The 27,999-nt window shown below is 34.9% G+C and overlaps 1 protein-coding gene across 1 annotated transcript in view; it reads right to left on the reverse strand.

Moving 5' to 3' along the window:
- The window catches only part of LOC145681112 (uncharacterized), a 461,261-nt gene that overhangs the window by 61,645 nt on the left and 371,617 nt on the right, over window positions 1–27,999 (reverse strand). The window contains exon 13 of the mRNA XM_081752524.1: window positions 20,729–20,959. Coding sequence (XP_081608650.1) covers window positions 20,729–20,959 — 231 coding nt within the window. The remainder of the gene's footprint in view (window positions 1–20,728; window positions 20,960–27,999) is intronic.

Below are 27,999 nucleotides of genomic sequence, written 5' to 3' on the forward strand. Positions count from 1 at the left end.
TTTGTTCAACATTTTGCACTCACTGATAAATATAATCAAAACCGTGTTTCTTCATCGTTTAGTTCAAAACCGGATAAAGTTTGACAGTTAACACTGAAATTTAAATCTGAATTTCTTTCAGATTGTTTGTTTGAAATTTTTTTTCATATTTTTGTTTCATTTTTTATTTTCTAACATTTTGTTTAAAATCTTTTTCGTTTTCAAATTTTGTTTGAAAATTTCTTTTGTATTTTTTTCGAATTTTTTCAAAATTTTGTTTGAAAATTCTGTTTGAAATTTTTGTTTAAAATTTTTTCAACATTTTTTAATTTTTTTTTTTTTTTTGAAATTTTTTGTTTGAAGTTTTTGTTAAGAATTTTCTTCAAAATTTTGTTAAAAACTTTTCGTTTGAAAATTTTGTATGAAATTTTTCTTGAAATTTTTATTTTAATTTTTTTAAATTGTTCAAAATTTTTGTTTAAAATTTTTTTGTTTAATTTATTGTTTGTAATTATTTGGTTTCCATTTTTTAAGCTTGTTCACTGATTAGTATAGAACCGTTTCCAACTGATTAGAAAAAACATCTGGCAACATTGTTTAGCATGATGCAATAATACACGTTATAACATTGTAATTCAACGTCATCAGTTTTGCATCATTGTTCGAGATAGTATTGATTATAACGTCACCATGGCTACTTCTCTGCAGTTTCTAAACTCACGTGATGTGATGAAATCATTTACCAAGATTACCGATTTACAACAGAATGCACCTTATGGAATCCTAGCTAGCCAAATGATTCCTACAAAGTTTGGATTAAGCATCGTAGTGAAGGTTGAAAATTATAAGGATATTATTTTACCAGCGAGATATTTACAAATGGAAGCATCTAAATAAGAAGAACTCTTATTTTTCTTGAACACTGAATCTGTATTTTTTGCGTAAAAACTCGTTGGACGGAGTCATCAATTTGAATTTAGTGCACAGCCGGATCTATGAACTTTGTTTGGTCATCAATTGTGATGAAATCAGGAATTCAAACGTTCAAATTCCTTTTCAAGAACGTCAGCAATATAGCTATAATAAAATAGAGCTGGTAAAATAATATCCTTATCATTTTCAAGCTTCACTACGGTTCTTAATCCAAACTTTGTGGAATCATTTGGCTAGCTAGGATTCTATAAGGTACATTCTGTTGAAAATCGGTAATCTTTAAGATGATTTCATCACATCACGTGAGTTTAGAAACTGCAGACAAATAGCCATGATACGTTTTCATCAATACTATCTCGAATGATGATGCAAAACTGATGACGTTGCATTATCATGATCTGACGTGAACTATTGCATCATGATAAACAATTTTTCCACATGTTTTTGTTCTAAACAATTCGACATGGTTTACTAAGGAGTGCACAAAAAAAATTGAAACAAAAATTTCAAAAAAACAAACAAAAATTTCCATCGAAATTTTGAAAAAAAATCTAATCAAAACTTTCAAACAAAAAATTTTCAAACTAACTTTTTAAACGAAAAATTTCAGACAAAAGTATCAAAACATTTTGAAACAAATTTCAAACAAATTCAACCAAAATATTGAAACTAAAAAATTTAAACAAAAATTTCAAACAAAACATTTTCAAACACAAGTTTGAAAAAAAAGATCAAACAAAAATTTTATAGAAAAAATTTCAAACTTTCAAAAAGAAAAATTTTAAACAAAAAATCTTCAATCAAAATGTTAAAGAAATTTTAAAAAATCAAACAAAAATCTGAAACAAAAAATTTTTAAAACAAAAGATTCTGAAACAAAATTTTCAAACTTAAATTTCACGCTTAGCCGTGGAACTTTATCCGGGTTTTAACTATTCGATTAAGAAATAAACGGTTTTTATCATATTTATAAGCGAGTGCAAAATGTTGAACAAAAGTCTTCAAACCAAAATTTTTAAACAGTAATCAATACATCAAAACTCAAAACTGAATGTAGCGAAGATTTGAAAATTGTCAGCCAATCAGATTGCACGATAGTGATCAACCAATCAAATTGCGTGAAAGATAGTAATCATCAAATCAAATTGCATCAAGAATAACTTTGCCAGTGTCAGATTATATCACCTTGTGACTAAATTTTAGTGTTGTCGCATGTTTTCCCTTTAGATTATGAGTCATAAGATTCATTAAGGTTACCTATTAGATTTCGGAAAACTCAAGGTAAAATCAACCACCACCAATGATCTTAGACTATGAGCTATGACTAAAGTTCAAAGTATTGTTTCAAATTTCGCGTCTCATACTAAAGTTTGTTTATCACAATTCCCAAATTTAAAAAAATGGTCCTACGTACCTCTTTCGGTGTACCTAAGTCTTGGAATTAATCATATGATTACATGTTGTAGTTAGGTCTCAATTAGGTCAATTGTTTACCTTAGCAGAACCAACTGTTGTTTAGAAACGTATTATTTGATAACTTCCACGAATTTTGGAAATGAAATGAATCCCTGTACAATACCTCATTAAGGTCAATCACGTGATACGTCGTATTGCTTACGTTTATATTTGGCCCATAGGCGGGAAGAATCAAAACCAATTACATAATTTTATCTGACAATTTTCGAATTATCCACAAAGTTTAAGAGGAACGTATCAATGTACCAATGTCCTGGACTCCTAATCCCATCATAGATCAATAACTGATCACGTGACCATACTAATATTTGTCAATGATTTACTCAAAGAATGATATACCACCCAATTCTAAGAACAATTACCAATTGTTGATATGACATAAGAAATGTACCCCTCCCAAAATGTATGATTCGTACACAAATACACCTGTGTCTTATGAAAAAGTAATAAATCCCGTACTGTTTCAACAATGAAGCCGTATAAAAAAATATGAAATAGGTTAATAACGTTTAAAATTTAATATTTGGCCATAAGAGGAATACCAACACTTACAATGGGCCCTAGAAAACGTTTACCGAATTTTGTTATTTGATAACTCCCAAATTTAAGGAATGGTTCTTTGTACCCCAACAAAATTAAAAGGGAACATAAAAATATAAAGGTAATTAGCATCTGTACATACCCATAAAACGTGCTAAATCCTTATCAAGGGGAATAAATTGAGTCAATAATCGATCACGTGGTCATACTAATTTCTGGTGATTTTTACTCATTTAGTATAACGAGATTTATAATGGTATATATTAAGAACCTATATTATTATACCAAATTGGAAAATTTCCTAACTTTAAGAGTAAGCCAATGTACCTCTACCAAATTTTAAGATGAAAGCATCGATTTACTCATATCTTATAAAAGAAAATAGATCCCTGTACACATTCATATATTCATCTAAGGTAATAAATAGCATGAAATGGGTCAATAATCTCCGAAATTTGAATTTTTGACAATTGTTTATTCATAAAAGGGAAGACAATGAATCACGCAAATTTACACTAATTCATATGAGGGTCCTATAGTACTACATTAAATGTTTAAATTTGGCAGTTTCGAAAATTTAAGGTGGGGGCCAATATATTCCTTCAAATTGTTCAACAGATGCACCAATGTATCTATATCTTAAGAAATAGAATAGACCCTATACTTGCCCATATAATCATATAATGTAATAAGACCTCATCAAATGAAAGAAAATGGGTCAATAACCCCCGAAATTTGATTTACCCATAAAAGGGAACGAGGTGGATCACCCAAATTTATAGTAATACATATTGATGTCCTATACTATTATACCACATGTTTAAATTGAACAATTTCGAAAATTTAAGAGGTGAGCCAAGGTACAACTCCCAAATTTTAAGAAAGGTGCACTAATATACCTATGTCTTGTGTACGATAATTGACCCCTATACATACCCATATAATCATATAATATAATAGGACCACATAAAAGGGGATAACTTAGATGGAAACCAAACACGTGGTACAAGGTATTGCTTACGTTTATATTCTCGCAATTTTTTACCCATGAAAGGGAACGAGGTGGACCATCAAAATTATCATGACAAATATTGAAGTCCTGTACAATAGTACCGAATGCTTAAATTGGAAAATTTCCAAAATTTAAGGGGTTGGCCAAGGTACCCCTCCAATAATGTAAAGGAGTGCATCAATATGCCCATTTCTTATGATAGGGTATGGACCCGTGTAAACGCCCATATAACCATATAAGGTAATTGGACAACATCCAAACGTGGTACAACGTATTGCTTACATTTATATTTTGGCAATTTTGTACCCCTAAAAGAGAACGAGATGGACGAGCCAAATGTATAGTGATCTATATTAGTGTCCTATGCTATAATACCAAATGTTTAAATTGAGCAATTCCAAAATTTAATGGGGTAGTCCTGTGTACCCCTACCAAAATTTAGGGAGTGCTCAAGGTACACCTGCCATAATCTAGAAGGGGTGGTCCTAAGTACCCCAAGGTCATTGACCCCGGGCCAAGGGCATTGACCTTTGACCTATGACGTCACAGAAAGTTTTGCTGACTCGACGCAATATACGGGCGCCCCTACTACACAAGATATCCACTAAGCCATCCATCGTTTGCAAAAATGCGATGCAATGAAGAGTGAATATGTAGGGAACATATAGTAACATATCCAAGTACCAAGATTGCACCTTGATTTTTCCGAGGTGATAATTAAAAACTTTAAGACTACTCTCTACATATATATCAAGACTTTCTTCTTTCGTGTAATAATATGAATCGTTTCAAATTGTCATGTGTTTTCGTGTTTGTAAAGATGGAACATAAACTGCCAATTTTTGATACAATCATGTAGAAAGCGTGTACTAAATTTAAATATCAGAATATTGTATTCATTATGATGTATATTAGCATTTACTCTTTTATTATCTTTTTCGTTTGGCATACGCGTAAATGTCGGTAGCTTTGTTATTTGCGTAAAATAGTTGTTTCTTTATCTTTAATGCAAAACAATATATGTCCAAACTTATGCTGTATTTCAGTAAATTTTAAAATGTTTCAAAATAAAAATTGAAATTCAGAATTAACTCTATATAAGAAATGGGTTAAATATTTTTAATCTATGGCCTTCCCTTTTCTAACATTATCAGCACATTCATTAGTTCTTCAATTAGTTCATTCAATTAGTTCTTTTTTAGTGAAGTGGGTAATTTAATATATTGAATCACCTCACAAGGAAAGGACATGAACATGTCGAAATAGAACCTAGTCCATTCGATAAGCATAACAAAGATATGTTCGTTCACAAAAAATTAGGTGCAATGGACAAACGAGTAAGTCCCTGGAGCGCATTAAATGTCATTATAAGGAAAATGTTAGAGTCGCAGTGAAATAGCTATTGCATCAACACTGTTCACTGGAAAGTCATGCTTTATAGTTCATTCTCTTCATCATGAAACAAGCTTTCCAGAGATGCTATGTATTGGCGCTCATAATGTACTGAAGACAGAAACTTGGGAAAATGTTGGGAAAATTCGCTCCAGAAATCACTTCCATCAACTTTGGACCCTCTGGAGTAGACACCGACAAAAGCACTCAATCCAAATGTATCTCGAAAAATGCTATAGGGGATAAGAAATGTGTGTACCAACTTTTGTGTTGATAGACGGAATAGGTACGAGCAAACGTGTGTATCGGTATAAAAATTTTACCATATCTATTCCGTCTATCGATACACATTTCTTATCCCCTATAGCATTTTTCGAAATACATTTGGATTGGGTGCTTTTGCCGGAAGCCACTCTATAGAGGTCCAGAGTTGATGGGAGTGAATTCTGGAGTGAATTTTCCCGACATTCTTCCCATTTTTCCTGTTCAGGTACGTTATGGGCACCAATACATAGCATCTCTGGAAAGCATGTTTCATGATGAAGAGAATGAAGTATACTCCATAGCTTTCCAATGAACAGAGCTAATTCAAGAGCTATTTCACTGTGAGTTTACGATTTTCTTTATACTAACAGGCCTAATGGGCACAGGGGCTTACTCCGTTGTCCATGACACCCAATTTATTGTACATGAACATATCTTAGGCATGCTTATCGAATAGACTAAGGTTGATATGGATGATACGTTGATTTCCGTTCCTTGTCAGAATTACAAGACAATCTATTCCATATTCTGTGTTTTCTTCATTATTATGTCTAAAATTATATTATATTAAGCACTTTTATTGATTAGTGAAAAGTGATGTTTTAAATTTGAATACACAGTTTTGTACAGGGTTTTAATACCTTAATAGTTATAACTAGAAGGCTGAAATTAATGACCTAAAACATATAGATATATATGTCCTATAAAATATCCTAAAAACGAGGAAAAATGACGTACAAGTTGTGGAAAATAATGATTGAATTTGTAACTATAACTTTAAAAGAATATAACAAACAAACTACGTGATTCACACTGTGTCCGCAATACTAAATGAAGAAGAAGAAGAATGACATAGCTTCGTCAGTTGATATGTGTTAATTGGATTTTAAATGGAAATCTTGTATAGATTCAAAAGTGATGTAAAGAAATAAAAAAGACAGTTGATTGCTACAGTGTAACATTTAAAATAACACATAATAGTTCGTGAAATCGTAATATTTTCTTTGGAAAATCCTGAACTGCCCGGCAAATTTGTATAGGGTAAATAATACATACAGATCATTAAAGCACACACAACAGGTTCAGGGAAACTCTGATAGGTAAAGCACTTCTTCAATTCATACAGAATGCCTTATTTCTTATGAATGATACTCTAATTTGGGACGAAATATTTAACTTAACTGTCTCAAAATAACCCATCACGTTCTGGGTCTAGAGAAGCAATCACTCACCTAAGCATTCAAAAAGTATAAGTTCAAAATGAAGCGGTGTCGTCTAATGCATATATGTTATGCCTTAATCTATCATGTTTTCTTAGACTCTATCAATACTGTAAAGTTATTTCCATTATTTAGAAAGCTCTCTTATCTAAAGTTCTAAGCATTGAATTATATGTAAAAAGACTCTCCATCCAAATAATAACTACTTAATTTAGTTACCAAAAGAATTGAGTTGGATGAATGTATAAAAATTCTTCTCCTCAGAAAAATGAAGCGACTTCAGCTGACGATCAGTATGACGCTAGATTTTAACATAAAAATGATTTCCAAGAATTGAAGCCATAAATCTGAACCCTTTAACGCGCCAGTTTTCCGATCAGACTGATTTTATTTATTTTTTTTTAAATTTGGAGTAGTTTCGGTGTAGGAAACACGGGGATATTTTATGGTGTTTGCACATAGAGGCTATGCATAGTTGCGCGTTGACATCTGCAAAGTATACTAAAACCAGATAGAACCAATAAAAAGCGACGAATGTCAGTGTACTTGTATTTTTGCACTCATTACACTTCTGCCTAACCCAGAAAAGCAGCAAGTAAGAAAAAGAGTCAAATGCTTGGTTACTATGACATCTAGCGGGAAATTCAGAACTTCATTAGTAAAACGGCACCTTAGGTGATACGCAAACCTGCTTTTGTATGTCCGAACTAGAAACTATATGGTACAATACAATTTCAAAGTAAACTTTCCATATATGCAAAGCTGCGCGCTAAAGGGTTAGTTACCAATTATCTGAATACAGCCAGACAGTGGTAAAAACAAATACTTTGAGCCTTGTAAACAAGACCATTTCTTGCTCTAATTCCAGAACAAGGCTATCAGCCTAAATTTCCTACGACATGCTCCATAACCATGGGAACCAGGTACTGCTAATAATCTTAAGTAGATGTTAAAAACCAATATCCATAAACGGATACTATCTTCGATGAAGATACTTGATGTTCCCTATTAAGAAAAGCCATGAGCATAAACTCTATATGCGGGCATGGAGTTACCTATCTTAAACTAGAAATGCACCAAATGACTCAAAGCCATCCTTCACTCCGGTTTAATCCTCATAAGTGACGTATTCCGACGGACAAGCTGTCTACATCAAAGATTGACATCGCGACCTACACATCAGTCATTATTCTACGCCAAACATAAAATTGCCTTATACAAAAAACACAGCTCAAATCCGAGTGTGTATACCCGATGTGTCCCAAGGAACCGACAATACTTAAAACGAAACGTTCGACTGTCAATGCTTAAGTAACCAACCAAAACCACTTTTGTAGCCTCTTATACTAAACAAAGAAAATCTCTCAGAAAAAACAGAAACTGTTGTAAAGGGGAAATTTATGGATATATAGAGACAGTCTCCTCTTAATAACTTTCTTTTATCCAATTGAACAGAGTTGCAAACTCAACTACCTAAAGCATTCTATAGAAATGGTTACAAGCTAAAATGGAAAAATCTTCTAATTGGTATATACATACGAGTAGCTTATATTTTCAACAAAGAACAAGGAACAAATATATAGAACATGTATATTTAATGAATAAATATGATTTATACCAAACACTATATATATAGATTAAATAAACTGAATTCCAAATCGGATGCATCCTGTCTATTAATAATAAGAAATAACGCGTATATAATTTTCACACCATATTTACACACACACACACATATATATATATATATATATATATATATATATATATATATATATATATATATATATATATATATATATATATACATCTTCACGGCATTGTCAAGGCCCTATGTTTGTATTTTACATTTAAAATTGCAACCGGGTGTTTCTGACTGCCGTATACGCTAGTCCGATCATCACCCTTGTTCTTCTCGCGCATAGTCATCGAAGAACTGAAAACGTACTCTGTACACAAACAGTTTATGGTTGTGAACTCGGAAAGCCTGGTACTTCTGCTTGTCAAGGTCAAAAAGTGGGAGAAAAAAGCATGTGTAGAATGTAAAGAGGGTGCAACAGTGACTGATACTTGTAAGAAACATATTCATTTGTAGTTCGTGCACATTCCGCCTGTAGCGCTACTGTGGCACAACGTATATTTCGATAAGGCACTGCTGTGCTGCTTTTGCTTTTCTTTTATCTCATTTGTGAGACGCCAAACATGTTGTTTTTGCTTGTTGCACGCGCTGAACGGGTTCCTGCGGAGCGAAGTATTCAAGAAGTTAAATACATATTCTTGTTTACGATAGAAATATGATAAGTACTTTGAATTATAATACGGTTTTAAATTGGTTTAAAAAACTTTTTAAAAAAGTGTTTAAAAAATACAAAAATAAAGCTGTACGTGTAAATGTATATTCGTGAAGTGGGTAGGGCTCGTGACATGAAACACTGTGGTCATCATAAAAGGGGCTCGATCACTCTAAACTGTTTTTCTGGAACATATATTGCTTCGTTTAGCCAGGATTTCGTAACGGGGGGAGGGACATGAAATTCTGAAGGCCCAGGAGCTCGATCAATCTAAACTACTTTACTATCAACAGATATTGGTTTGTTAGAACAATAAAATAAGGATATATTGGCAAGTATTTTAATAACAAACTATGAAGAAATTTCGAGCAAAATAATAAAAAAAAAGTGTTGAAAAAGATTTTGAAATATTTACGTCCTCCTGTTCATTCAAATATAACAATTTTCCTTTCGTTATGACCTCAATTATTATAAAATTGTACATACTGAATACTGTCTTGTAAACTATCTTCTAATATAAATAAAATAAAGAGTTTGTTTGTTTGTGTCTTTATCTTTCTGTCTGTCTGTGTGCGGCCTGGGGACCAGACGAGTGGACCGAGAGGTACCAAATTTTGGTCAGGGGTAGCTTGGCCCAGGCCCCAGATCAAGACGAAGCGTTTTATATATATATATATATATATATATATATATATATATATATATATATATATATATATATATATATATATATATATCGAAACAGTAAGGTCTCAGGGGGGCGTTTACCGGAACCGGCTTGGGAACCAGACAAATTGACCGAGAGTTACCAAATTTTAGTCACGAATACCTTGATCCAGGCTCCAGACCACAGTTAAACGTTTTTGTCGAAATTCGAACCAGGGGGGTCTCAGGGGGGCGTTTACCGGGACATGTAAAAGTAGTAGAAAATGACCGATATTTATTTATTTAACAATCACCAGACACAGCTCAGAGGCCATTTTGCATTGAATATCCAACAACATTAACAATGGAAAGGATTTGGGAAGGTATCGGCCAGGGCCTGTTTAGTAGGTGCTATCCCGGCATTTGCCTGGTAGAACTGAGGGAAACCCTGGAAAACCTCAGTCAGGATGTTAGGCAGCGGGATTCGAAGCCATGACCTCCCGAATGCGAAGCCAACGCTCTACCACTTTAGCTATTAGTGTCTCATTCATATTTTCGCGGTCGCTGAAATCAATGGTGAAACTCAAGTCTCATTAACTTCCAAAATCACGCTATTCGGCTCCGGCCCGGGGTCACCGGAGGGGGTGAGATACCAAGACATATAAAACTAATCCAAAATGTCCGATATTAGTGTCAAATCCATAGTTTTCGCGATTGCTGAGATCATTGGTGATACTCCCACAGGCGTTGACTTCCAAATGCAGCCTCTGTGCGAAGCATGTGTAAATTCAACTAGTTTTACAATATATGCGTTCCTTTCTCTGTTGAATCAAATGCTAAAAGAACTTTCTTTCAACACGATTTCTGTTTTTATTATTCCGTCAACTACTGTTGGTTCCAAATGACAGGTTAAAAGAGCAAAAGAAAATTGTCCTTGAAATAGCATGTTTGATACTGGAAGGATCCGGTGACGAAAAGTTATGATTAAAACTGTCCACGCTGTTACACCACGGCAGTTATGCTTTCGAAAGCTTGAAATCTCCATGAATAGTAGCAGGAATTCTGAGAATTCCATAACTTTCTTTGAAATTTCAAATTCCCTGACTCTTCCAGAATACCTCGCTTACCTCACCACCATATTGCAAGTAATACAGATCTCCTCATAAGAAAGAGTAAATAAAAGCTTCCTGTAGTTTTCTTTTTAATATTTAACGCTGATCCTTCTTTTTGTCATTTCATTTTGTTTTATCCTTCCTTAATTTTTCATTTCTGGTCTCGAAGGGGGAGGGAGTCCGGATCCCCCGGACCCCACCTTGGCTACGTTGATTACAGAATTTTCTCGTGAAAGAATTTCATTACACTAGAGGTGAAAAGCAGTACTGCAAAAATACATGTAATTCATATTGAGCACGATAGGAGACAATGTTCATTTCAGATTTTCCAGTGCGGTGGGATTGAATAAACGATGAGTGAATATAGTACTGTGAAAATTCTGGTAACTCAAATTGAGCACGTTCGGGAAATGCCCTAGAGGGAATTTCGAAGCTCTAGGCCCAAGAGCCACCTCTATAATCATCACTGACTGACATTTCAATAATGTGTTTTATGGTCTTATATCCGTGTTCCCATCGTTTCTCTCCCCCTCCAACTGGATACTTGATACTTTTTCTATTCCAAATTTTTGTGCTAGTTTTCTACCGAAACCTTGAGTTTTGTATTCTCATCGATTTCGAGTTAGTTAATTATTTAAGTTTAGAATTCCCTTTTCTGCATCGAGGTTATATGAGACGTAGACTCAAAGATTATAATGACATTCAAACGCAGTAATCGTCCAAATCTTTGTAAGAGACTCCCACTGGGAATCGAACGTGTGACTACGTGCACGAAAGGCGCGCGTGCTAGCTACTAGAACAACGGAAATGGTGTCACTATTTTCGAGTCTCTTCAAAATTAAGTTGTATTTATATCTTACAAGTTGTGTGTACTTGCAATATAAGAAACAAACATAAATTAAAATTATAAGAAAATCTTAACAAAATCTTTATAAACGTTTAAGAATATGTTGAAAAGGCCAGAAATCTCTCACTCTCTCTCCCTCCCATGTCGTGGTGCTATTTAAAAAGTATACTTTAATAATAATAATAATAATAATAATAAACTCTACAGTCGCACCTACAACTTTGGATGGGAAATAGTGTAGTTTTTCTTAATGCATAAGTTTACATTAATTAAATTCAAAACTTGCATTCCAACTTCTTTATAAATTGTATCAAAAGTACCACTATTCGTCTTAGCACTAATGAGAACTATGGATTCGCCTTTAATATCCGTCATTTTCGATTCCTTTTAAAATGTCACTCTTCCCGATTCTTCAGAGATGAACTTGAACGGTATGGAAACAGTCATTATCCATATCAGCGACTGACCCGAAAACTATGGATTCAACACGAATATCGATCATTACAATTATTTTTAAAATATCAGCTCTCCCATCCCCACTCCTTGGGATGCTAGGGGTTCCTTACCCTCCGGAGTATTTCTTTTCAGATTGTAAGACATATATGTATCAAGTTTAGTTGGAATTAAACCAAGTGTTACATAATTATGTAGGAAAAATGTTTTAAAATTAATGGAGGTGACTCTTGAACTGGATGTGGCAGAAATCAACGACTTCCGGTTTAAGAGTGATCACTGTAGAGTTAAAGACGTTAGTAGAAAGCTAGAAAGTGTTTCTGAAAATCGGTTAAACGTCCTAAGAATGCATATTATCTCTGTTCTTAACCTACAACTAAAACAGGAAGTGGAAGCGATTACCTACTTCCTGTTTTTAACGTTGATTGCTATGTTAGAAAAACTGTAGAAATTATAGATAACAAAACGCTGTCTTCCATAATCGATTAATCGTCCGTTCTCAACTCCATTCTTAATCCTATACTAAAACTGGAAGTGGTAGACATAAACCCTTTTCGGTTTTAACGTTGATCACTGCAAAGCAGAAACCGTAACCCGGTTTTCTACAATAGACTAAGAATACACTTCATCTTCATCGTTTACCCACTACTAAAACTGGAACTGGTAGATATTAACCTCTATACGGAAGTAGATAGCAAGACGCAGTTTTCTGCAATCAATTAAGCATCCCAAGAATTTAATTGTGTCACCAATCCAATCCCTCTACTAACACCGGAAGTTATATAAATATACTATCACTTCCTATTTCATTATTAATAAAGAAAATATTGTGTGAGCCTCCTTAGTGTCTTCACCAAAGTTTATTCAATACAAGCCTTCGTCTCGCTGAAGGCTTTGCCCTCAGACCCGCAAATTTGTTCGGTATAAACTTTGCATCTCAAACCTGCAATCATCAGTGTTTGCTCGTTTTACAGCCTCGCACCTCACATACCTGCAAGTATACAGAATTTCAGTTGAAATACCTGGAGGATTTGCTCCCAGACCACCGTGTTTGTTCGGACTATGGCCTTGCAATTTATATATCTTTAAGCATACCAATTTCAGTTCAAATACCACGTTTCATGTCTTCAACTTTACGGGATCCCGAGATATAAACATCTAAGTATAATAATAATTGTAGTATACACCTTCATTCTCTTCCAAACCCTTTTCTTCCTTTCTAGATCACAATCAAAAACGCTGAAATATGTATATAATTACTGGGATTAGAGAGTAAGATTTATAATAATATTGTACAGTTAGAACTTTGGTCATAGGCGTGCCCACCTAAAATTTTCTGGAGGGGACAGTACCCTTCACTCAACATTGTGGGCCAAATTTAAAGAAAGGCGGATGTCATTGCACCCCCCCCCCTTGATTTACAAAATGTCACATAACATGAATTAAAGTGCTGCAATTTAGGATAGATAAATCCTATCAATGGTGATAACAGGTTCTGTTCCAGCGACACAAACAATCCTATTTATGGTACTGTTGACAATATTTATTATAATTAATGGGATTTCCAGGGCGATGATATTGATTTGTAGGTTTCGTGGCAGTACAATGAACTTATGATCAGTGACTAAACATATTATTCAAGTTCATGTTTTCATTTATAATTTGTATTGTTTCCCATTTTGACACTAAAATTGGGACTTTAAGTGTCCTGTTAAAAACCTCAGTAGTAGAAAAATGATCGATCTGGCTCAACCTAGGCCATATGAGGACAACTCAGGAGCCCCTGGGAAATTGACCACCGTACACCTTGAGCCAACGGTCTTTTACGACCTCCATTTTAGGGGTGAATTTAATCCCTTTTATGACCACTTTTAAGGGGGTGTATTCGTTCTCTTTTACGAGCATTTTTTAAGGGGTGAACTCGTTCCCTTTTACGAGCCCCCTGAGAAATTGACCACCGTACACCGTGAGCCCATGGTCTTTTACGACCTCCATTTTAGGGGTGAATTTATTCCCTTTTATGAGCACTTTATAGGGGGTGTATTCGTTCTCATTTACGAGCACATTTTAAGGGGTGAACTCGTTCCCTTTTATGAGCATATTTTTCAACCCCTATTTTAACATAACAGAAATGACATAAGAATACGTAACATAGCAGGGTGAACTCGTTCCCTTTTATGACCTCCATTTTAGGAGTGAACTCGTTCTCTTTTATGAGCATATTTTTCAACCCCTATTTTAACATAGGAGATAACACAAGATTACGAACACATAGAAGAGAAGATAACACATAAGAGTACGTAACACACAGCAGATTAGATAACACATAAGAGTACATAACATAACAAGGGTGTACTCGTTTCCAACCCCTATTTTAATTAAGAACACATAGAAGAGAAGATAACAGATAAGAATATGAAACACACAGCAGAGCAGATAACATAACAAGGGTGTACTCGTTTTCAACCCCTATTTTAACATAGCAGAAATTACACTGAGACTATGAACACACAGCACTATTTTAACATAGCATGTAACATAAGACTACGAACACATATAAGAGCAGAAGACTACATAACATAGCAGGCCTCCATTTTAGGGGTGAACTCGTTCTCTTTTATGAGCATATTTTTCAACCCCTATTTTAACATAACAGAAATGACATAAGAATACATAACTCATTCCAACCCTTATTTTAACATAACGAGCAAAGATTACAATCGAACACCCACGGTCTACAGATAATCATTTTAGAGGGTGCTTTGATGACCATTTTTTCCACCCCTAATGCAATTACATAGGAGAGCAGATAATACATAAGATTCGTTCCCTTTTATGAACACTTTTTAGGGGGTGAACTCGTTCCCTTTTATGATTACTTTTTCAACCCCTATTTGAACATTTTAACATAGCAGAAATGACACAAGCATGTCCTCAAACTACTGACCATCGTGAACAAAGGTCAAACTCAAAAACAAAACAACATATCGAGGTGCTGTTTCCACATTTAGTAAAAGTTCCAAAATAATGACCATCGAGGTCAAAGGTCAAAACTCGAAAACGGAGCCACATACTCAGGTGCTGTTTCCACATTTAGTAATTGGTCATCAACTACTACAAGTTCCAAAATAGTGGCCATCGAGGTCAAAGGTCAACATACTTAAAACCTAATCACTCGAAAATGGATCCACATATTGAGGTACTCTTTCCACATTTAGTAATTGGTCATCAAATACTACAAGTTCCAAAATAATGACCATCGAGGTCAAAGGTCAAAACTCGCAAATGGAGTCAAATATCGAAGTGGTGTTTCCACATTTAGCAAGAGGTCTTCAACTACTACAAGTTCCAAAAATAGTGACCATCGAGGTCAAAGGTCAAAGTACTTAAAACCTAATACCTCGAAAACGGAGCCAAATATCGAAGTGGTGTTTCCACATTTAGTAATTGGTCATCAACTACTACAAGTTCCGAAACAATGGCCATCGAGGTGAAACGTCAACATACTTAAAACCCAATCACTCGAAAATGGATCCACATATTGAGGTGCCGTTTCCACATTTATCAATAGGTCATCAGGTACCACAAGTTCCAAAAATAGTGGTCAAAGGTCAAAATACTTAAAACCCAATAACTCGAAAACGAAGCAATGTATTGAGGTGCTGTTTCCAAATCTAGTAACTGGTCATCAACTACTACAAGTTTCAAAAATAATGATCATCGAGGTCAAAGGTTAAATATTTAAAACCTAATAACTTGAAAACGGAGCCAAATATTAAGATGCTGTTTCCACATTTAGCAAGAGGTCATCAACTAGTACAAGTTCCAAAATAATGATCATCGAGGTCAAAGGTCAATCTCGTAAATGAAACCACATATTGAGATAACGTTTCCTCATTTAGTAAATTTGTGTGATCTATTCAATTTTGTACAAAGCAGAAAAAAGTGAAGAAGGAATAAATTTGAGAATACGATTTTAACTAGCGCAGAATTTCTGTACCTTTTTGGGCTATTCAAAAGAAAGCAAAGATATGCTATATTAACTAGCTGAGAATTATTTAAGCAAAACGAAGAAAGCGAACATGGACCATTTTACTCAAATTTGGATGGAGTATTTATATTTGTATGAACATGAAAAAAATAAAGAAGGTTCAATATTTCTGTACAATTTTGTACTACCCAAATAATCACAAGAAAATCAAAGAAGGGTCATTTTATACCTTTTTGTGCTATTCAAATAATAGAGGGAACAAATTTCAGTGGTCTATTTTATTTTTGTACCAATCAGAAGAAAAGCAAAGATATGCCATTCTCAGACATCTATACCATTTGGTACTACTCCAATAAACGAAGGAATACCAATCAGAAGAAAAAAGAAGTGAAGATCAGGTGGATTATTTTCTTTTGTACCAACTGGAAAAGAGAAGAAGAGCTACTTTAACTAGCCCATTATGTACTGTTTAAACAAACGAAAATTGGCCATTATGTAACTTTTGAAATACTGAAATGTTCTATTTTTGTATCAATCAGAAAAACCCGAAGAAGGATCATTTTAACAAGTTCATAATTTCTGTGACGAAAGAATAATTTTGATGATCTACTTTTTATACCAACGAGAAAAAAATGAACTAGCTGAATATACGAAATAATAAATTTAAGTGACCTATTCAATTTTGTACTACTCAAATAAACAATGGAGTATTTAGTTTTGCACCATTTTGAAGTATTCAAATAAACAAAGGAATTATAACTTGTGTCAACTCTAAAATTAATTAAACGAAGTAATGCATTTGAAAAACCGAAGTTGAGTATTTTATACCATTTTGTATTATTTCAACAAACAAAGGATCATTTTATATCATTTTAAACTAGCCTAATAAACGAAGGCATAAATATGAGTGAGCTATTTAATTTTGTAGCTGAGTATTTTAACGAAAGAACAAAATTGTACTAACCAGAAAAAACCGAAGAAGGCCCATTTTAACTAACTGAGAATTTCTGTACCTTTTTGTAAATTTGAGTGGCCTGTTTTTTGTACAAACCAGAAAAATCGAAGGAGGTCCAATTTAGCTAACTCAGAATTTTATACCATTTTGTACTACTCAAATAAACGAAAGAAAAAACGAAAAAAGACCAATTTAACTAGCAGCTCAGAATTTATATACGTTTTGTTTAGTTGTCCTACTTTTTGTACCAGCGTGAAATGCCTTTTTAACCAGCTCAGTAGTATTCAAATAAACAAAAAAACCGAAGAAGGATCATTTTAACTAGCTCAGAATTTCTGTACTTTTGTGCCATTCAAACAAATGAAAAAACTAAATTTGAATGGAGTATTATTTTTTGTGCCAAGCAGAAAAAGGAAAGAATTTGTACTGACCAGAAAAGGCGAAGAAGGATCATTTTATACCTTTATGTGCTATTTAAATAAACGAAGGAATAAATTTGAGTGATCTATTCAATTTTATACCAATCAGAAGAAAAGCAAAGAAGGGTCATTTTAACTAGCTGAGTATTTTCGTGATACACAAATCAACAATGGAATAAATTTGAGTGACCTATTCAATTTGGTATCAATAAGAAATACCATTTTAAATAACTCAGCATCTTATACCATTTTGTACTAATCAAATAAACGAAGGAATAAATTTTTATGACCTATTCAGTTTTGAAAACAAGCAGGAAAAGAAAAGAATTAACATTTTGTACTAATCAAATAACCATATTAACTAACAGAAAGAAACGAAAGAATAAATTTTGTGTGGCTTAAGCAAAGAAGGTCAATTTGTACCTTTTGTGCTATTAAAACTGAGTGATCTATTCAATTTTATACCAAGTAGAAAAAATTTTGTTTGCAATTAAAAAAAACGGAGAAGGTCTATTTTATGTACATTTTGTACTACTTTCTGTACCAACCAGAGAAAAACAAAGAAATACCATATTCTGCTACTCAAACAAACGACGGAATAAGCTCAGAATTTCTATACCTTTTTGTGTTATTCAAATAAACGAAGGAATAAATTTGTGTGACCTATTCACTTTTATACCAATCATGAAAGTCCATTATATCATTTTGTATTACTCTATTTCATTTCTGTAACAATCAGAAGAAAACAGCTAAGAATTTTATACCTTTGTAGTGTTACATTTTGTATATTTTTGTGTCATCCAGAGAACAATTTAAATTGACTCTCCCTGACAAATCAGTTGCCAGAGTCCAATGTTTGTAATATTACAGTACTACAAATTGATCCAGTTAACAGTTCAAGTTCTTCTATTCTTACACAATCAAATGCATATGCTACAGTGGGCTCAGTGTTCATTTACAGAATTAAATAATTGTTTATCCTTCTCTAAAAACATTTCTACTATTTTGTTGATATAATAATCACACTCTGTAATGTATTCATATACCAGATTAAATTTTTTCTCCAAAGTATAAGTGTTCTTAATATTACAACCTTTAAAATGCTTCTTTATATAAAGTTTATAGATTTTCTCTCTCATTTCACATTTAATTAAGATCGTCCACACCTTTTGCAATAATTCGTAATCATACTGCAGCAAACAGTTGTGATCTTTTTCATTCTCATTATGTTTAGAACATGCTTCACATAATAATACTGAATTTGGTGTATACTCATTAAATAATTAATTGTATAACGCATGTATGACTAATACTTTCACTAGTACACTCGCACTCATTAGCTTCCAGTTCAAAACAGGTAATATTTGAAACACTCTCATCATCACTTTCCGGGAGTATTTCATCATTATATCTATTATAGCGTCTAAAATAATACACATCTTCTATTTCCTGTGTTGGATATATGATTCTCACTTTATCACGTAATTCATCTGGCAAATCGGGGTCAGACGGGTGAATTAACAGTATAGGTTTTTCGTTTTCACGCTGAATTTCTTTTTCTCTAGGTGAAACATCAATAGGTCATCATAAACACGGCCAAGCGAGGGGCCGTGAAGAAAAAGCAAGAATGAGGAAGCTATTGGCAAAAGTAAACTGTGAAATTATGAATAAAGCAATACTTGTAATGGTGCTTTAGGAGGCACAATTACAATTAGCTAAATTATTAGTAAAGTTTACAGTGGCCAAGTCTTTGTCATGGGAAGGAGGTAGTGTGAAATACCCAGGATTCGCGAAGAGGGATGCCATATAACCAAGGTCTAAGCTGAAAGAAATGAAAGGAAGAAGGCAGTGTGGTCTGTTTCGGGATACTAGCGTGTTAAGGCTTCGAAATCTACGTGATGTAGAATGTGTGGAGGAATTAGTAAAGTGAGACAGATGTTGTATTACATATAGTAGGAAATCTAATTAATAATGTACGTGTTTGTATGAAATTGAACAATTGTTAATATGCCACTTCCTAGTAGAACTAATGGTGTTCAACCCATGCTTTACCACGTAAAAAAATCATTCAATTAAAAATGAAGTACTGGAAATTACTTACCAGAGCATTTCAGAAGAACATCGTTCATTATCGAATACCATGCAGTAAGGAAGTCATTCTAATTGGTGTATATACAAGAGTACGTCAAAGATTATCCGCAATTGTGATATAACTGTTCTTATATTGTTCAAACTGACCTCTGCCCTCGTTTATTTTATTGTTATGCTGTTGTGGTCATGCAATGAAAGTTTGAATCTTATTCCTCCATTTGTCTTCCTTTTGTTGCAGATAGATCATAGCCGCTCCTTTGGAAGTTTGCACCAAAGAGGAACAACGAGTAGTGATCCGGCTTTTGTGGTCGGAAGGTGTATGAGAGGCCGCAATCCATCAAACACTTTCGGTACAATACAGAAACCGTGTCTTGCCGCAACGAAGTGTCTACGAACGGATTGAAAAATTCATAAATTGTCGCACAAGTTTTATACACGAGGATGGATCCGGATGACCATCTACGGCCAGAAATGATGACAACATTGAGCGTGCACGTGCCATGGTTCTGCTAGACCAACGAGTGACTATTGATGAAGTGGTACATCGTCTGGAAATTAGTCATGGACCAAGAAGTCAAGGACGCTGTTCATGCGTGGCTCGCTGATCAGCCGAAAACCTTCTTTCCTGAGGGCATCAGGAAGCTTGTTCAACGATGAACCAAGTGCGTGATGAGCACTATATTGCAGGGGGCTATATTGAAAAATGATGTTAAGGTGAGTTTCCTATTCGTATTGCAAGAAAAAACGCTATAGCTACATTCCGAATAGTTTTTACTTATCTCGTATATGACGTAAGAACAACCTTTTACATGTGGAGACAGACAGTGAGAAATTAAAGGAGCTAAGAAGGAGATGAGGGGAGAAAAGGAAATGGAATAAAATAAGCGTTGGCAGTGTACGAACAGCTATAGGCCCATAAGTAGCTTATCTCTAAAACCATCGATGTTTTGGTTTGTTTGTCATGATTGGTTTTTATAGAACCACCTGTCTGTTCCGTATTCATTCCATGTAGTTTACTGAAAATAGGAGCAGAAAACTGTGACGTTTCAAAGCATCCAGTTGGAAATGACTTGAAAATAATATTACAGAAGTGACATAAAATCATTACCTTTATGGTATTGAGCAACTTGACCTCCTCCTCCTCGGTAATCGCTTCCAACACTTTCTCCTCTTCTTCCTCGCGTTGAACTTGAGCTACTTTCTCCACCTCCTCAACTAATTCTTCGTCATGCACTTGAGGAGGTTGAGGCACTGTGGCTGCTGCATGCTGGCTTGCGGCTTTTTCCTTCTCCTTCGCTTCGCTCTCAAAAGCCGTCGCCTTAATTGTAGGTCCTGTTATCTAAACGTAAAGAAATTCATATTTATTAACACCATTTAATCTGAGTGTTTAACTAATCAATACAAATATTGAGTGCCTTAGTCCGGACAAAATGAAAATGCTGAATAACATTAGATTGAAAATGTGTAGTGTCGGATCTGCAGATACTCGGCAGCATAAAACAATGAATTTCACTACTAAATGTTTTAATACCATTAGTTGTGGATTTGATACAGCCTACTATCATCAAAGAGTCTTAATTGTGATATCTAAATTGTAATTTCATCCTCTCTCGTTTATGAGATTCTTTTTTCGTACTATAAGGTGACCCATAATTATATATATGATGTTTGACTGACTGTAGTATTTGTAATTCTGTACAAAAAGTTTCGATATGGCAACACTGTGTAGCGTGAGATTGAGAAAACGGTCACTGGACTTAGAACCTTAGAACCGTATCAGTGCGAAAGTGACTGAATGAAACATTCCCGATTTAAGACCACATGACGACGGAAGGTCGACGTAGGTCTGTGGAGTGGCCAGCTCGATCTCCCGATTTAAGACCACATGACTTTTTTCTATGGAGTGTTTTAAAGGATACAGTGTATCTACATCACATATGCAATACGGCTGAACTACGGAAAGCTATCACAAAAGAGTTGCATAGGATACTTTTTCTATTTGAGTAGTAGAGTGATGGACCATGCCATGAAGAACAGAAATTAAAATTCTTGTAAGTAAAGGTACGAGAGTAATGTGTTTTTGTTCAATTTTATGTTCAAGTTATATTGCTAGTTTCTTTGCTGCAGTCAATTCGAACATCATATATACACTTGAACTTGTGGTACCTGATGACCTATTGATAAATGTGGAAACGGCACCTCAATATGTGGATCCATTTTCGAGTGATTGGGTTTTAAGTATGTTGACGTTTGACCTCGATGGCCATTTTTCGGAACTTGTAGTAGTTGATGACCAATTACTAAATGTGGAAACACCACTTCGATATTTGGCTCCGTTTTCGAGGTATTAGGTTTTAAGTACTTTGACCTTTGACCTCGATGATCACTATTTTTGGAACTTATAGTAGTTGATGACCTCTTGCTAAATGTGGAAACACCACTTCGATATTTGACTCCATTTTCGAGTTTTGACCTTTGACCTCGATGGTCATTATTTTGGAACTTGTAGTATTTGATGACCAATTACTAAATGTGGAAAGAGCACCTCAATATGTGGATCCATTTTCGAGTGATTTGGTTTTAAGTATGTTGACCTTTGACCTCGATGGCCACTATTTTGGAACTTGTAGTCGTTGATGACCAATTACTAAATGTGGAAACAGCACCTGAGTATGTGGCTCCGTTTTCGAGTTTTGACCTTTGACCTCGATGGTCATTATTTTGGAACTTTTACTAAATGTGGAAACAGCACCTCGATATGTTGTTTTGTTTTTGAGTTTGACCTTTGTTCACGATGGTCAGTAGTTTGAGGACATGCTTGTGTCATTTCTGGTATGTTAAAATGTTCAAATAGGGGTTAAAAAGTAATCATAAAAGGGAACGAGTTCACCCCCTAAAAAGTGTTCATAAAAGGGAACAAATCTTATGTATTATCTGCTCTCCTATGTAATTTCATTAGGGGTGGAAAAAATGGTCATCAAAGCACCCTCTAAAATGATTATCTGTAGAACGTGGGTGTTCGATTGTAATCTTTGCTCGTTATGTTAAAATAAGGGTTGGAATGAGTTATGTATTCTTATGTCATTTCTGTTATGTTAAAATAGGGGTTGAAAAATATGCTCATAAAAGAGAACGAGTTCACCCCTAAAATGGAGGCCTACTATGTTATGTAGTCTTCTGCTCTTATATGTGTTCGTAATCTTATGTTACCTACTATGTTAAAATAGTGCTGTGTGTTCATAGTCTCAGTGTAATTTCTGCTATGTTAAAATAGGGGTTGAAAACGAGTACACCCTTGTTATGTTATCTGCTCTGCTGTGTGTTTCATATTCTTATCTGTTATCTTCTCTTCTATGTGTTCGTAATTAAAATAGGGGTTGGAAACGAGTACACCCTTGTTATGTTATGTACTCTTATGTGTTATCTAATCTGCTGTGTGTTACGTACTCTTATGTGTTATCTTCTCTTCTATGTGATCGTAATCTTATGTGTTATCTCCTATGTTAAAATAGGGGTTGAAAAATATGCTCATAAAAGAGAACGAGTTCACCCCTAAAATGGAGGTCATAAAAGGGAACGAGTTCACCCTGCTATGTTACGTATTCTTATGTCATTTCTGTTATGTTAAAATAGGGGTTGAAAAATATGCTCATAAAAGGGAACGAGTTCACCCCTTAAAATGTGCTCGTAAAAGAGAACGAATACACCCCCTATAAAGTGCTCATAAAAGGGAATAAATTCACCCCTAAAATGGAGGTCGTAAAAGACCATGGGCTCACGGTGTACGGTGGTCAATTTCTCAGGGGGCTCGTAAAAGGGAACGAGTTCACCCCTTAAAAAGTGCTCGTAAAAGAGAACGAATACACCCCCTTAAAAGTGGTCATAAAAGGGATTAAATTCACCCCTAAAATGGAGGTCGTAAAAGACCGTGGGCTCACGGTGTACGGTGGTCAATTTCCCAGGGGCTCCTGAGTTGTCCTCATATGGCCTAGGTTGAGCCAGATCGATCATTTTTCTACTACTGAGGTTTTTAACAGGACACTTAAAGTCCCAATTTTAGTGTCAAAATGGGAAACAATACAAATCATAAATGAAAACATGAACTTGAATAATATGTTTAGTCACTGATCATAAGTTCATTGTACTGCCACGAAACCTACAAATCAATATCATCGCCCTGGAAATCCCATTAATTATAATAAATATTGTCAACAGTACCATAAATAGGATTGTTTGTGTCGCTGGAACAGAACCTGTTATCACCATTGATAGGATTTATCTATCCTAAATTGCAGCACTTTAATTCATGTTATGTGACATTTTGAAAATTAAGGGGGGGGTGCAATGACATCCGCCTTTCTTTAAATTTGGCCCACAATGTTGAGTGAAGGGTACTGTCCCCTCCAGAAAATTTTAGGTGGGCACGCCTATCACCAAATTCTAACTGTACAATATTATTATAAATCTTACTCTCTAATCCCAGTAATTATATACATATTTCAGCGTTTTTGATTGTGATCTAGAAAGGAAGAAAAGGGTTTGGAAGAGAATGAACGTGTATACTACAATTATTATTATACTTAGATGTTTATATCTCGGGATCCCGTAAAGTTGAAGACATGAAACGTGGTATTTGAACTGAAATTGGTATGCTTAAAGATATATGAATTGCAAAGCCATAGTCCGAACAAACACGGTGGTCTGGGAGCAAATCCTCCAGGTATTTCAACTGAAATTCTGTATACTTGCAGGTATGTGAGGTGCGAGGCTGTAAAACGAGCAAACACTGATGATTGCAGGTTTGAGATGCAAAGCTTATACCGAACAAATTTGCGGGTCTGAGGGCAAAGCCTTCAGCGAGACGAAGGCTTGTATTGAATAAACTTTGGTGAAGACACTAAGGAGGCTCACACAATATTTTCTTTATTAATAATGAAATAGGAAGTGATAGTAGATTTATACAACTTCCGGTGTTAGTAGAGGGATTGGATTGGTGACACAATTATATTCTTGGGATGCTTAATTGATTGCAGAAAACTGCGTCTTGCTATCTACTTCCGTATAGAGGTTAATATCTACCAGTTCCAGTTTTAATAGTGGGTAAATGATGAAGATGAAGTGTATTCTTAGTCTATTGTAGAAAACCGGGTTACGGTTTCTGCTTTGCAGTGATCAACGTTAAAACCGAAAAGGGTTTATGTCTACCACTTCCAGTTTTAGTATAGGATTAAGAATGGATTAAGAATGGAGCTGAGAACGGACGATTAATCGATTATGGAAGACAGCGTTTTGTTATCTATAATTTCTACAGTTTTTCTAACATAGCAATCAACGTTAAAAACAGGAAGTAGGTAATCGCTTCCACTTCCTGTTTTAGTTGTAGGTTAAGAACAGAGATAATATGCATTCTTAGGACGTTTAACCGATTTTCAGAAACACTTTCTAGCTTTCTACTAACGTCTTTAACTCTACAGTGATCAATCTTAAACCGGAAGTCGTTGATTTCTGCCACATCCAGTTCAAGAGTCACCTCCATTAATTTTAAAACATTTTTTCCTACATAATTATGTAACACTTGGTTTAATTCCAACTAAACTTGATACATATATGTCTTACAATCTGAAAAGAAATACTCCGGAGGGTAAGGAACCCCTAGCATCCCAAGGAGTGGGGATGGGAGAGCTGATATTTTAAAAATAATTGTAATGATCGATATTCGTGTTGAATCCATAGTTTTCGGGTCAGTCGCTGATATGGATAATGACTGTTTCCATACCGTTCAAGTTCATCTCTGAAGAATCGGGAAGAGTGACATTTTAAAAGGAATCGAAAATGACGGATATTAAAGGCGAATCCATAGTTTTCATTAGTGCTAAGACGAATAGTGGTACTTTTGATACAATTTATAAAGAAGTTGGAATGCAAGTTTTGAATTTAATTAATGTAAACTTATGCATTAAGACAAACTACACTATTTGCCATCCAAAGTTGTAGGTGCGACTGTAGAGTTTATTATTATTATTATTATTATTTTTAAAGTATACTTTTTAAATAGCACCACGACATGGGAGGGAGAGAGAGTGAGAGATTTCTGGCCTTTTCAACATATTCTTAAACGTTTATAAAGATTTTGTTAAGATTTTCTTATAATTTTAATTTATGTTTGTTTCTTATATTGCAAGTACACACAACTTGTAAGATATAAATACAACTTAATTTTGAAGAGACTCGAAAATAGTGACACCATTTCCGTTGTTCTAGTAGCTAGCACGCGCGCCTTTCGTGCACGTAGTCACACGTTCGATTCCCAGTGGGAGCCTCTTACAATGATTTGGACGATTACTGCGTTTGAATGTCATTATAATCTTTGAATCTACGTCTCATATAACCTCGATGCAGAAAAGGGAATCCTAAACTTAAATAATTAACTAATTCGAAATCGATGAGAATACAAAACTCAAGGTTTCGGTAGAAAACTAGCACAAAAATTTGGAATAGAAAAAGTATCAAGTATCCAGTTGGAGGGGGAGAGAAACGATGGGAACACGGATATAAGACCATAAAACACATTATTGAAATGTCAGTCAGTGATGATTATAGAGGTGGCTCTTGGGCCTAGAGCTTCGAAATTCCCTCTAGGGCATTTCCCGAACGTGCTCAATTTGAGTTACCAGAATTTTCACAGTACTATATTCACTCATCGTTTATTCAATCCCACCGCACTGGAAAATCTGAAATGAACATTGTCTCCTATCGTGCTCAATATGAATTACATGTATTTTTGCAGTACTGCTTTTCACCTCTAGTGTAATGAAATTCTTTCACGAGAAAATTCTGTAATCAACGTAGCCAAGGTGGTGTCCGGGCGATCCGGACTCCCCCCCCCCCCTTCGAGACCAGAAATGAAAAATTAAGGAAGGATAAAACAAAATGAAATGACAAAAAGAAGGATCAGCGTTAAATATTAAAAAGAAAACTACAGGAAGCTTTTATTTACTCTTTCTTATGAGGAGATCTGTATTACTTGCAATATGGTGGTGAGGTAAGCGAGGTATTCTGGAAGAGTCAGGGAATTTGAAATTTCAAAGAAAGTTATGGAATTCTCAGAATTCCTGCTACTATTCATGGAGATTTCAAGCTTTCGAAAGCATAACTGCCGTGGTGTAACAGCGTGGACAGTTTTAATCATAACTTTTCGTCACCGGATCCTTCCAGTATCAAACATGCTATTTCAAGGACAATTTTCTTTTGCTCTTTTAACCTGTCATTTGGAACCAACAGTAGTTGACGGAATAATAAAAACAGAAATCGTGTTGAAAGAAAGTTCTTTTAGCATTTGATTCAACAGAGAAAGGAACGCATATATTGTAAAACTAGTTGAATTTACACATGCTTCGCACAGAGGCTGCATTTGGAAGTCAACGCCTGTGGGAGTATCACCAATGATCTCAGCAATCGCGAAAACTATGGATTTGACACTAATATCGGACATTTTGGATTAGTTTTATATGTCTTGGTATCTCACCCCCTCCGGTGACCCCCGGCCCGGAGCCGAATAGCGTGATTTTGGAAGTTAATGCGACTTGAGTTTCACCATTGATTTCAGCGACCGCGAAAATATGAATACGACACTAATAGCTAAAGTGGTAGAGCGTTGGCTTCGCATTCGGGAGGTCGTGGCTTCGAATCCCGCTGCCTACCATCATGACTGAGGTTTTCCAGGGTTTCCCTCAGTCCTACCAGGCAAATGCCGGGATAGCACCTACTAAACAGGCCCTGGGCGATACCTTCCTAAATCCTTTCCATTGTTAATGTTGTTGGATATTCAATGCAAAATGGCCTCTGAGCTGTGTCTGGTGATTGTTAAATAAATAAATATCGGTCATTTTCTACTACTTTTACATGTCCCGGTAAACGCCCCCCTGAGATCCCCCTGGTTCGAATTTCGACAAAAACGTTTAACTGTGGTCTGGAGCCTGAACCAAGGTATTCGTGACTAAAATTTGGTAACTCTCGGTCAATTTGTCTGGTTCCCAAGCCGGTTCCGGTAAACGCCCCCTTGAGACCTTACTGTTTCGATATATATATATATATATATATATATATATATATATATATATATATATATAAAACGCTTCGTCTTGATCTGGGGCCTGGGCCAAGCTACCCCTGACCAAAATTTGGTAACTCTCGGTCCACTCGTCTGGTCCCCAGGCCGCACACAGACAGACAGAAAGATAAAGACACAAACAAACAAACTCTTTATTTTATTTATATTAGAAGATAGTTTACAAGACAGTATTCAGTATGTACAATTTTATAATAATTGAGGTCATAACGAAAGGAAAATTGTTATATTTGAATGAACAGGAGGACGTA

Source organism: Thermobia domestica, chromosome 3 (assembly GCF_964235325.1).
Source record: "Thermobia domestica chromosome 3, izTheDome1.hap1.1, whole genome shotgun sequence".
In the NCBI taxonomy this organism is placed as follows: Eukaryota; Metazoa; Arthropoda; class Insecta; order Zygentoma; family Lepismatidae; genus Thermobia; species Thermobia domestica.